General features: G+C 58.1%; 1 protein-coding gene across 2 annotated transcripts in view; it reads right to left on the reverse strand.

Annotated features, from left to right (window-relative positions):
• WNT3A (Wnt family member 3A) overlaps positions 1 to 10,697 on the reverse strand; it is a 42,696-nt gene extending 31,999 nt beyond the window's left edge. Inside the window, exons 1-2 of one of the 2 annotated variants that reach the window (XM_074312159.2) lie at positions 10,037 to 10,697; positions 7,939 to 8,750 (exon numbers count right to left, since the gene is read on the reverse strand). In XM_074312159.2, coding sequence (XP_074168260.1) covers positions 7,939 to 8,543 — 605 coding nt within the window. In that variant the 5' untranslated portion in view covers positions 8,544 to 8,750; positions 10,037 to 10,697. The remainder of the gene's footprint in view (positions 1 to 7,938; positions 8,751 to 10,036) is intronic. The other variant, XM_019729792.3, reaches the window with a different exon arrangement.
• Between the last annotated feature and the right edge of the window lie 1,979 nt (positions 10,698 to 12,676).

Below are 12,676 nucleotides of genomic sequence, written 5' to 3' on the forward strand. Positions count from 1 at the left end.
TCTGGGGTCTAGGCTTCAGGTTAATATTCCAACCTTCCCTTAGCCCCTCACATGCGGCACAGGTGTGCAAACGGGTCTAGACAAGGACGGGAGGGGCCTGACTCACATGACAGATGGTGGTATCCAGGTGAGTGCTGCTGGTGGGACCCAAATCTGTCACCCCTTTTAACCGAGGTCACCGTGAGGTCCTGACCCCGCCTCAGGGACACCATGCATCCTGTCCTGCTCACAGCCATCGTCATTGCAGGACACTCCAGCCGATGGTCACCTCGGGGGTTAGTCAGCCCTGCCTTGATAGCTCCCAGGATTGTGGGCCTGGGGGTTGGGAATCACAGGAGCATGAGGCCAAGAGGCTGCACGATTCACCCAGTGAGGATGACTGCACTTCCTGCTGCCAACCCGCAGTGTAGGATGGCATCCCAGCAAGCACTCTTATCTCCAACTTCAGCCACCACCCAGAAGAGGGGCTAGAATTTTAACTGCCCAGCTGGACATCATACCCCAATGTCCCCACAGGCCTCTCAAAATCAGAATGTCCCACACTGAATGCTCCCTCAGGTGTGTCACTCCTTCCCCCCACCCCGAGCCCTGAGTCTTTATCTGGGGTCCCAGCTCAGGAGAGACCTTCCCTGCAGAGCTGTCCACACTGCACAAGGGGCCAACAGTCAGATCATAACACGTCCACACCACGGGCTCGAGTATCTGCTAGCACCATTCCTGAGAAGGCCCCAGAGGTGCAGAAAATGCTTAATGGACACAAACTGCTTTGTGCAGTCTTTGTTACCATGAAAAACGTGTGAGTGAAATGAAAAGAACCCACAATATTAAGTCGGTGAAATGACAGACTTGTTCTTTTTTGGTGGGGGGGAGGGGCATCACCTCCAGCCCAGAACATACCATGTGCAAAGTGGCCCCTAGGCTGGGTTCCAGCCTGTGGCTGGAGCCACGTGAACCACGCCTGCCGCATGCGCTCGTGGTTTCCCTCCCCCTTCCCTCCTTCACTCCTGATGAGGACAACGCTGCTGAAAGTCCGGGCGCCTCGCCAGACGGCCTTGCTTAGGATAGAGGCAGCACTGGCTGTAACACGCAGGGGAACAGACCGCCTGGAACCCAGCCTGGCTGATGGCCTTCACCACGTGGGTTTTACCATAATTTGGCCGAGGGGCCAGGGGACTGAAGAAGCTCTGGGCAGAGGATGGATTCCCAGTTAGAGAGGTTGGCCCTGTGCACCGTCCGGGCTGGTCTGGATGGGTGGCAGGCTCTCAGGTTTCTTGAGTACTGATTTGTTTTTATTTTGCAGCAAAATTCAACAAATATGGGCTGGGCCTGGAGGGCAAGACATGGACACCAGCTCTGCCGTCATTCACTGGTTTAACTGTTTCTGTCTTTCTACTCCTGGGCCTCAGTTTCTCTGTCTGTCCCAGGAGGCAGTGGGCCACATTCTATCCGAGGGACCCAGAGGGAGGTGACCAGTGGGGAGGTGGGTCCATTGCACCTTGGCAGCCTGGGACACATTCTACCCCATGTCATCAGGCCACCTCTTCCAGGAAGCACCCTGTGCCCTAGCCGTGCTGGCTACCCTCTCTTTGGGCCAAAGCTCGCCACTTCCTGGCACACGTCCTCCCATGTCTGGACCGTGAGGTGCCTCTCCTGGAGGGCAAGGCCATGTCTTCTCTTGTCCTTTGAGGGCACAGAATGGGCACAGAGCTCTGCCCAGGCCCCGGGGGAACAAGGCGGTCCAAGGGGGCCTCTGCTGCCTACCCTGCAGGGTCTCTGACACAGAGGATCCTGCTTTGTCTTGGGAATCTCCCCCTTTGTGATGCACGAAGGCTCCAGAGCACCTGTCCCATTGGGATTGCTGTCTTCTACCATCAGGGCCTCTTCACGGGTGGAACAAGGACCCTGTCCTGACATCTGAGGTCGTGTGTGTGGGCTGGTCGCCTTGCAAGCGGATCATTGCCCAGCTTGACAGGTAGGATCTGTCCCTCTGGGTGGAGCTGTCCAGGAGACTCCCCACAGGTGCTGACCTGCCCCAAGACCCTCCAGGTTCTGCCCACCTAGGGGACCCCAGAAAGGGCCGCGTGTCTCCTCTTCCTCTTGCTCTCTTGCACCTGAATGACCCCTCCCCCGAGATAGAACACCTACACAGGCAGGGCCTGTGGGAAGGGGTCCCAGGACCCACCCTTCCCTGCCCAGCCGCATGGCCCTGCCTGCAGCCCTCCCAGCACCCCCCACCCCACTGGGCCAGCCGGGATTACTGACACATACTTTGAGCAAGTCTCAGCAGGCGGGCAGAGGCTCCCATGCCCGCGGCCAAGCATTTGCCCGCTTCCCTGGGCGGCAGCGGCACGTTTCGTTGGGGAAGGAATGTAGAAGCGCCAAAGCGTGAAACACCTCCAGGGTGTCACCTGGGGTGGCCAGGAGGGAGACTGAGGCAGCTCTGCCTGGTGCATCATGGGCACCCAGCTCCAGAGCCGAGAACTCAGCGAGGGGACTGTAAAAAATTCAGCTGTGTTCTCATGTACCCCCCTGCTTAGGCCACTTCATATGCCTTCTGTTTTTTATAGGAAAGATTCCATTGGCTCATTTATTCATTTGTTCATTCAACAACATCTTACCAGCAACTTCAGGGAGTGAAGGGCCAAAAAGGGAAGAAGAATGGATCCCCTCATGGGATTTCACAGCTGGTGATGTATGGACTGTCCTGTGAAAATTCTATGAAAGGACGGACAGGTTGAACTGGGAGCAGGCAGCCCGGCCAGGGCCTTGTTCCCCATGATCTGCGACCCGCTGGGTTCTGTGTCCAGCCCAGCATGGGTGCGCCAGGCAGGGTTGTGGCTGCTGTCTATGCCAGGTATCTCTGCAAGGCCCACCAAGTATAGTGCATGTCGGACACCAACCGTTGAACAAACATACCGACCTGCTGACTGCACCTGGTGGAGTTTAGGGGAATTACTGGGAGGACGGTCAGCTGCAGAGGTGACCATGGGGGGAGGGCTCGTGAACCCCAGACGTCTGTGGGCCCCCATGGCAGCCGGCTGTCTCTTCCTTGGCCTGTGTTTCCACCCCTCCAGGGAAGGGCAGCCCACCACCTCGCAAGCACCAGTGCTCCTCTCAGATCAGGGAGCCTGTTCTACCCTGAGCCAAAATCCACCTCCAGGCTGCCAGCAGCCTCTGACTGCCTCTCAGACCCAGCACATCAGTGGGGCCTCCTGTCACTTCTCAATCCTCCAACCACACTCTCATAAAGAGGGCAAATACAAGGTCTTGAATTTACTTCACAAATCCAAGTGCAGTGCTGGGTGGCAAAACAAAGGGGCGGTGGTCCCAGGGCTGCCTGCTGTGGGGGCTTTGGGCTTGAGGCAGACATAGGTGCTTTTCAAACTCGCTAGAGAGCAACCTGCATTTGAGGTTTTTTTGTTTTGTTTTGTTTTGAACTTCCAATCCATTATAAAACATACAAAAATGTTGCAGTGCTGGCACTGCCGGGATGTCCCCACACACGTATTTTCAATTTCTGTTCTTATTTCTTCATGGACAACTGTGGATGGGCTCTGCCCTATGGACCACACTCTACGTGTAACTGATATTTGCATGGACAGGTGTCACATCCCGGCCCTGTTTTCTGTCCTGGGCCACACCTGCAGTATGGTGGCAGGGTCCCTCTGGGACCAGGCGCTTCCAGTCCTGCAGGCTGGAGACTTGCATGGGGGACCCACTGTGGAGAGTGCGATTTACAACCCCTCTGAGACTGCTCCTCCTCTGGTATGTAGACCTCCTGCCCCCCTCCACTCCCCCCCACAAAAGATTCTAGCAGGTTTATGCACATAAAACAGAAAATCACTTTATGAAAATTGATAACAAGCCAGCAAAACGGAGGACAGCCCGCCTGGGAGAAGCTGCTGCTCCGAGCCCCACACAGAGGCTGGAGTGTTCAGGTGGCCAAGCCAAAGGGACGGATGTGAGAGTGAGACACGGTGGGCTGCCAAGGGGTCAAGATGAGGGAGGTCTGACTTGGTGGGTGAAACCAGGGTTCTGGCCATATAGATTTTGACCTGTGGCCATCTGACACTGCCCCTCGGTAAAAGAATGTCCGTTGATAGTTCTGTGGGAGAACGCTGTTCCCAGTATCACGAGATCCTACAACACTGGGGTGGGTGGGTGGGGTCAGCAGGCATTTGGATCTCTCTAGTTTTAAAGGCTAGCTACCACCATCACCAGCCTCAGGGGTGCAGAGAGAGACACAGAAAGACAGAGACAGAGAGAGAAAGGGACAGTCAGAGACACAGAGAGAGATAGAAAGAAACAAAGACACACATAGAGACAGACAGAGAGACAGGGACAGAGCTATGCTAGCTACTGCCATCACCAGGCCCATAGTGGCAGAGAGATAGAGAGAAAGACAGACAGACAGAAACACAGGACAGAGGGAGAAAGAAGAATTGGAGAGAGGCAGGGGCAGGGCTACCCTAGGGCAGGGCTACCCTGGAGAAGGCACACGGAGATGTAGCTGTCTGTCTGAGAAGCCTCAGAGCCTTGCTCAGCCCTCCTCCTCCTCCTCGCCCAACCAAATTGAGGCTGTGGGCAGCACCTCCAGAACTCTTTCACCTGCCTCGGAACTCAACACACATTCACCCCACAAACAGTGGGGCCAACTGAGGGAGACCTGTGTCCTCCTCCCTTCCCCCACTTCCCCAGGACCGAGCAGACCTTGTGTGCCAGGAGCCTGTGTGGCCTGCATGAGGGAGGGCCATCATAGAGGTGGTTCCTTCCAGAAAGGGGGCAGGTGATGGACTTCCTTAGGGGCTAAAAGGGAAGGGAGGGCTGGGCACGTGCTCTTAGCTGGTGCTTGCATGCCCAGGAGTGCATGTGTTGGGGGGCTGGGCAGGGTCTGGGGAGGAGGGGGAGGAGGTTGGGAGAGGAGGGAGAGGCAGGGAGCACATCCCAGCCGCTGAGTTAGCCCAGGGGTGTGAAGCGTGGACTCAGCTTCACAACGCACTACTCTACCAGCTGGAGTGACATCTGCTCCAAGGCACAGCCTCTGTGCTAGGGACCCTGCGGCCAGCAGGGACTGGTGAGGGGCCAGGCAGCTAGAAGGCAGTCCTGACTGGGAAAGGGGGGCCAGGTTCTCCATGCAGGTGAAGGCAGGGCAGTAACTCTGGGCAGTGTGAACACAGGTTAGGCCACAGGGTGGGGTGCGGTGGGGGTGGGTACAAGATGCCATCAGCCCAGACATGGGAAGTGGGAGGAAGGTACCCAAAGCACAGCAAGGGATGCCGTGCCCAAGGAAGTGGGGCTGCTCTCCAGGGGTCCGTGCTCCCCAGGGCTCCTTTACTCTGATGCCTGTCCAGGGTTCACAGGAGCCCTCTGCTCAACTCTGATTTCACAGGAATGCAGCCTGGTGAGGAGTGTGAAGGGAAGTACTGGTCATGGGGTCAGGTGCCCAGGCCCCATCCCTGCTCTGGGTCTCCACTTTCCTCTGTCACACAGGAATACATGCTCCTGGAGGTCTCCACAGCTCTTAAGATGATCTTTGCTCAGGTATCGGTATTGTGGGTGAAGGATACCCCTAGATGGTACTGGGGAGATGGTAGCCCTTCAAATTACCACAGGGCCAGCACCAACTCCTCCTCTCCTGCTACCCTCCCACCAAGAGCCACATCAACTTCAAAAGCCTAATTACTCCTGATTTGGGCTGTTTCCTCAGGTGAGGAAGTCCCCAGTCACTTTCACTTTCATATGCGACGTGCTGGGGTGAGGGGAGTGGAAAGGGATGGGGCAGTGGGGAGGGAGGGTGAAACAGAACAGCCAATTAGGGAGGCTGAGCATGAAGGTGAGAAGTTATGAAGGGAGGGTCCATCAGATCCTGGGGGGGGGGGGCAGGAGAAAGGAGGAGCCACCTGTGAAAGCTGTGCCAGGTGGGGCGTGAAGATAGAGGCCTTCCCTGCTATTAAACCCGTGTCTTTCTCTGAGCCCTCCTCTCTGTTCTGCCTGTGTACCCTGTGGGGAGATGGCTTCCCTCCTTGTCTAGCTGGCCTTGGGACAGAGAGGGTGCAGAAGGGGGAATCTCTGGTTCCCAAGGAGCCCTGAGGTTGTATCCAGATACACTTCTTAGGAAACAGAATCACTGAGTGTGCGAGCAAAGTGGGGTTCCATGGCACCCCTACCTTCTGTGACCCTCGACACTTGCTTGGAGGAGACCCAGAGTTGGAGAGAAGCCTCCCCACACACTTGGGTGGGTGCTGAGCGGCAGTGCAGTTAGAGAACCCCTCCGCTGACCTGGAGAAGGCCGGATCAGGGTCCACTCAGACGAAACATATATGGCCCAGGTGAAAAGAGTGGCACATGAGTATTGTGGGGAGCAAGGCCCGGGACCCTCTGGGCCAACAGGACAAAGCCCTCACTGCGTGGGGTAGCCAGGAGGCTGGTGACAGAGCTCTTCTTTACGGGAGGAGCACGGGGGCGAAGGCGCTTCCTCCTGCGCCCAGGAATGCGGCGGCGGTTCTAATTAGAAGCCTGCCCCGGAGCTGGCGGCCGTGGGGCCCTCTGGACGCGCTCCCCGGCTCCCCCGCGTCCGGCTGGGCTGGCGTCAGTGTCCCTGCGTCCGAAGCACGCCCGCCGCAGCCGGCGCTCGGAGGGCGACGGGGGCTACAGGTGCCTCGCTGGTGCGGGGCGCACGGGGATCACCGAAGCGTGTCCTGGCCTCGGTGTAGCCTCTCCCAGGCCTCAGGACCCGCCCGGGCCCCCTCCCGCCCCGCCCAGACGGGCTGCGCCTGGACCCGCGTCCGCACCCCGGGCGCCCCCACTCCTGAACCATCTCGAAGAGAAAAATTATTATCGGATTAGATGTACTTCGGCTCGCTGGTTCTCCCCCTTCCCCTCGGCGTAATTATTATAATTCCAGGCAAGCCGTCGGAGAGGATTCCTGGGAGTGTGTGTGTGCGCGCGCGCGCGCAAGTGTGTGGGGAGGCTTCTCTCCAACTCTGGGTCTCCTCCAGCGGCGCGCCCCGGCCCCTCGGCGCCCGATTTCACCACAGTGGGGCTGGGGTGACCCTGACCTGTGGGGGCTCTGCCTAATCAGATGCCCCGAGGGAGAGTAACTCTGGATCCTCTCCCCCCATATGTACAGTAGACTCTCGGGACCCTTCCCTCGGTTTGTCCGCGCTTCCATCGCCAGGTTTAGGACGGTCTCACGGGAATGTGCCTTGTCTGGGGCGAAGGACAGAGCGCCCCAGCCCTCTCAGAGGTGGGTTCCGGGGCCTCTCATTCAGGAAACCTCAAACTTGATGCTCTCTCCCTTTGTACCTCTCAGCAGCCCCTCCTTGTCATTGAGGTCCAGGCAGAAGCTCTCAGGGTGGGCTCCTCGGGACACCCTAGCCAGGACAGCGGCAGGAGGCGCCAAGGGCCGAGCGCTGGCCCCAGTGAGCCTGCCGCTCCCGGCCGGTCCCCGCTGTCTTTACGTAACTGCGCTGCCCCGAGCTGTTTGGTCTTGTCTCACGACTTTGTTTTAAGGTGTGTGTGTGTGTGTGTGTGTGTGTGTGTGTGTGTGTGTGTGTGTAAGACACCGTCCTTAAGGAAAGCCTCTGGCGAATCTCCCTTTCCCAGCTTGCCCTCCCGGCTTCTCTTGGATTCCGGCTGCCCAGACGTTGGTGCCATCGGTTCAGACCCTCTTCCTGCCTCTCCCCAGTCCACTGCTCGCCCCGTCCGGCGCATGGGACCCCTATGGGTACGAGGATCAATGCCTCCGGAAGCTCCGCCACCCGAGTCCCAGCCCCGGCCCGAACAGGTTGAAAGTGGCCACCAAGAGAAACAACCCGCCCGAAGCCCGCGGAGTCGAAGGTGCAGGGCGCGGGATCCAGGCTACCGCGGGACCTGCCCGAGGGGACGGCGGCTGGGGGCACACAGGGGCCGCGGCGAACGCGAGGAAGTCTCACTCACCACCAGATCGGGTAGCTGCCCAGTGCCTGCTTCAGGCCGTAGAGGAATAAGAAGTACCCGAGAGGGGCCATCGCCGGGCGGGAGAGCGCGGGCACCGCGCGGGCCAGGCCCTGGGAGCTGGCGGGCGGCGGCGCTAGGCCCTCCTGCGGCCTCGGGGTGCGCGGGGTGCGCGGGTGTGCGCCGGTGCGCGGACTCCGAGGGCGGCGCTGCGCCAGGTGGGCCGGCGACCGGGCGGCGGGCCGGGGCCCGGGGCGGCGCGGGACGGCGGGGGCGGGGCACCGCCGCAGGGGGCGCCCGCCGGGGCCGGGGCCGGGGCGGGGCGGGCGGGGCAGGGGGCGGGCGGAGCTCTGGCCCCTCCCGCGACCGCGGCGTGTGCGGGGTGCGCTGGGTGCTCCGCGGGTTCGTGGTGCGCTATCAGTTAGCGGGGACCTCCCAGCGGCTGGTCCGGACTCTGGTCGGCGTGGTCGACAGGCATCCCCTCCCAGCCCCGGGGCTGCACCTTGCGTTTGAAACCCCGCGCACCCTGTGCTCTTTGTGGGACGCGCTGCCCCGCACTCGCTCCTGCTTCTGCCCTGTCGCGCCCTCTGCTCTGTCCCTTTCCTCATGGTGGCGTGGCTGCCGCTTTTGTCCGTCTTCTTGCCTAGGGCTTGAGGTGGGGTTCGATGCTCCGAAGCCGGCCCTTGGAGCCGTGCCTTGCTGGTCCGCAGGGATCCTGGCTGCCTGCGCTGCTCGGCCGACGGAGATCAGCGGGGCTGGGGAAGGCCTGCCTTGGGGACAGCAGCTGGGTGGGCGTCCAGGGTGCAGAGGCATGTCTGAAAGTTAGGATTGGGAAACCGGTGTTGACGCTGCCACTCTCTCCCCATACCACACCAGGGAAGAGGACGCTGAACTCCTAGTGTTGCAGGGAGATAGGCACAGCACAGCATCTTAGCTCTGGTACCTCAAACCACCAGGTCTGCCAGGGCTGCCAGCCTCTTCACTCAGGAGGGATTTCTGACCGCTTAGGTAAGCCTTATGGTTCAGCTAATGCGGGGAGTGAAGACCAGAGAGGGAAAGTGACTTTTCCAAGATCACAGGGAGTGGCTCCCCAGCTCCAGCTTGCTGTCCACAGTGAGGCTCTGTCTGCATATTCATCTGTAGCCCAGGGAGACACAGGGACTTTTGTTTGGGGAGGGCAGACCCTCCACTTTGCCCTGGCCCCACATGGTAATAACAGGTGAGAGGCCTTTCCCCGCCCAGCATCCATGGGAGAGACTGGTCAGTCTCAAAGACGCTGTGAGCAGGACTTCGTGTCGTTGTTTGGGAACTGGGAGGAGCAGAGCTGTGGCTGGAAATCCTAAGTCTCAGCTTTCCCATGATGTCTCTTCATGTGACCACTGTTCCCCACAGCTCCTGAACTGTGCCTCAATGCAGTGTGGCCTGTTAAGTGTGGGGGCCCCATGGTGAGTGCAGGGGGTGGTCTGGCATTCCTCCAGGTTTGGCACTGGATGGAGAGGGAGGCCCCACCTCACAGCATGCTGCTGCATCATCTGCAAAGGGAGTCCTGGGGGCCTGTGGATGCTGGTCCCAAGGGTCACTTGGTGATTGCACCTGGACGAAGTCTGGGCCCTCTGCCTCTGAGTGCAGGGACCCCTTTCCTGTTGTGGAGCAGAGCCATTGTGTTTCAAGGAAAGCTCTCTTTCCTTCACTGGCCTTGGGATCCAGTTATGTCTACGCATGCCCACTCCTTCACCCCTCCTCTGAGTCACTGCACGCCCCCCACCCGCAGAGGGAAGGAGGGACAGATTCTGGAATGAGGTGGGTGGGCGGGCGGGAGCTGGCTCATCCTTCTCTGGACTTCCCCTCTCTCTCAGAGAAAACCCCACCAAATTATCACGTTACTGGGGGCCTGGGCTGTGGGAATGGGGTGGGGGCTGCACAGCCGCGGCAGGCTCCTGCTCCTGCCTCCCCGCTGCCCTGCCCTGCACTGCCCGCCTGGGATTAGAGGTGTGATGGGGAGCCCCCACAGGCTGCCGGGCCAGCACACAGATGGGTAGCTGTTCTGCTGGGTCTGGAGCAGGTGGGTCCTGTCTTCTCAGCCTTCCTACCTGCCACTCACCTTCCAGGCCCTTGTCGGCTCCCCCTGCTGCTTGCTTCTCCTTCCTTAGCCTTGTGCTAGATGGTGGGGAGGGAAGAGAGTGAAAGGTGAGCCCCTCCACTCCCAGATGTGTCATAGCACGCCTCCCAGAGAGCTGCAACCTGGGCTTGCTCTTCCTTGGCTCCATTTTCTAGGAGCCTCGCTCTTCCTTCACCCCATTTTCTGTCTCCTGAAAGCCCAGGAAGGTGAGGCCATCTGAGGGCTGGTGTGGAGAAGGAGACAGGTGCAGGGGAGGGAGGTTTCCACTGCAATTGGGTGGTGAGATTTCTTCCTGCTCCCTGACTTTCAGCTGGAAATTCTGCACGCTAACTGGAGGAGAGAGTCCCTGCCGCCCCATGCCATGTCAGCTTGTGCCTCTGCTGGCCTGTCCCTGATCACTGCAGTGAGGCTCCCTCCCTTACCCCAGGAGGTGAGATCCTTCCTGGCAGCGCCCTCTGCTGTCACACGGAGGGAGTTCCTCTGACCCACCCAGGGCCACAGGTCTGATTGCACAAAGTTCTGGGTTTATGGATGATCCTGAAGATCCTTTTTTACTCCACTGTGGGCTGCCAGAGTCGCCCGGGGGCCACTTTCTTTCTAGAATAGGCCCCGAGGGGAAAGAAGATTTGGTCCAAGGAACTCTGGGAGGCCCCTGCTGCGGGGGTGGGGTGGACAATGGAGGTGAGGTCCTGATGTGGGGGAAGACCAGATGTGAGGGCAGTTTCCCTTCTGAGGTAGTGAGCTCCCCTGTCTGCTGTGGCCTTTGAATCCTGCATGACAGGTACCAGGTAGAATTTTGTAATGGTCCTTCCTGTACCGGGGAGGGGAAAGCCAGGCTTTCAGACACTATCTGCTTAATCATTCACTTCTTTCTTTTCCAGAAAGAAGTTGGGGAGTCAGGAAAGGATCTGGACAGCCAGGGGCTGGAGGCAGGGAGGCCATCGCTATGCCCTCAGAGGGGCCAAGAGCAGACAGGATGGGGGTCTCAGGTCAGAAGCAGGGGCGTTCTTCCTGCCCCTTCTGGAAGCTCCCCTCACCCGTTGAATGTGTGTGTGTGTGTGTGTGTGTGTGTGTCTCACTCCAGGCACCTGCTTTTCAGAGGTAGGGTCCTTGCACTCAGAGGCAGAGGGCCCAGACTTTCTGTCGATGCTATCATCTTTACAGAGGGCCCCAGGCCAAAAGAAATACCTGACAGTTTCGTTTAGCAAGTAATTAGGTCTAAACAATGTAATAATTTGTAGCTCTTTGAAAAAAATTCACATAAGTTCAAAGAAAAAATTACAATTTTTATTTTATTCTTACATAACTTCAGTTGCTTACCATTGGGAAGCTGTGCTTGTGGCCAGTGAGGACACTTCACTTTCTGTTCCCCATGGATTTTCACTGGTACTTGCTTTTTATCACAACATCAGCTAGAAAGCCAGCTTCACAAAGATATGATAACTTCCAAAGGAATGTGGCCCATCTCAGCTGAAATGGATCTACCTGGAGCCAGCAGGTGTTTTTCCTGCAGATGATGATATTGCTGTGACTCCCTCAAGTATGCAGCGTCCTGGGAATTTGCTGCAGTGTCTCAGGGTGCCTTGGCACACAATTTGGAAACCATGGCTCTAACATGGGCAGTTGGGAGTGGCCCCCAGATGCATGGTCCATCTCAACTTCTCTGCCTTCCCACCTTTCCCCTAACCTCAGACACACCTCTTGGTGCGTCTTGCTACACATCTAATCTGCCTGTATGTTCCTGGCCTTCCCATTTGTCCACATCCTTTCTTCTTAGTTTGTGGCCATATATGTGTTCTCCTCTCCAGCCCAGAGCCCTGGCCAAATTTTCGGCTCTCCAGAAGTTTCTCCTTTTAAAGGAAGGCTGTCAAATCAGATGACTTCACCAAGCCCTTTGAGACTGTGACAACAGCACATGCTCTGGGTCCCAGGCTCTGTCCAGTGCTGTGGGTCCTGGTCTCACCCAGAGCCCCTGGAAGGGTCTGTATCCATGTTCCAGGTGGGCAAGGAGGCTCCCCACGTCCGCAGAGGGAAGTGAAGCAGGATGGGGTCTCGATGTCTGTGAATTATGTGTTTCTCCTTGATAAGAGGCTCTGACTAGACCCAGTGGAAGTGACTGGAAACTTACATCAGTTTCTCCTTGTATGAGAAAGTGGGTTCAGGGCAAGTGGCAGAGTGAGGGACAAATGGGTGAGACCTCTATCTCTGGACCCCATCCCCCAGGAATTCTGCCCGCCTTTCAGGATGTCAACTCAGGGTCACAACACATGTAGCCTGTGCCTCTGGATGTCATGTGGGAGGCTGTCACCCATGACTTCTGGAGCAAATGCCCCCAGAACCAGACTCCTGTGAGAGTCCCAGGTTCGCTGCCCTAGCCCATGTGGCTTTCTGTCAGCACAACCTCCCATCCCTCACTGCAGGAAGTGCAGCCATCAGACCTCGGCATCTATGATTCTCAAAGCAGGTTTGAGTGGGTCTTAGAAGCATAAGAAAACAGAATTTGGGGATGAAATTCAACATCGTAGAGTTCCGGAATCCCAGACTCTCATCACAGTGGTTAGCACTGTAGATTAGCTGTCTGGAGTCTTGGCTTCCTAGGAACATGGAATCCTGGTTCCGAGG

This window comes from Rhinolophus sinicus, chromosome 5 (assembly GCF_057876585.1).
Source record: "Rhinolophus sinicus isolate RSI-liver-muscle chromosome 5, RSI-T2T, whole genome shotgun sequence".
In the NCBI taxonomy this organism is placed as follows: domain Eukaryota; kingdom Metazoa; phylum Chordata; class Mammalia; order Chiroptera; family Rhinolophidae; genus Rhinolophus; species Rhinolophus sinicus.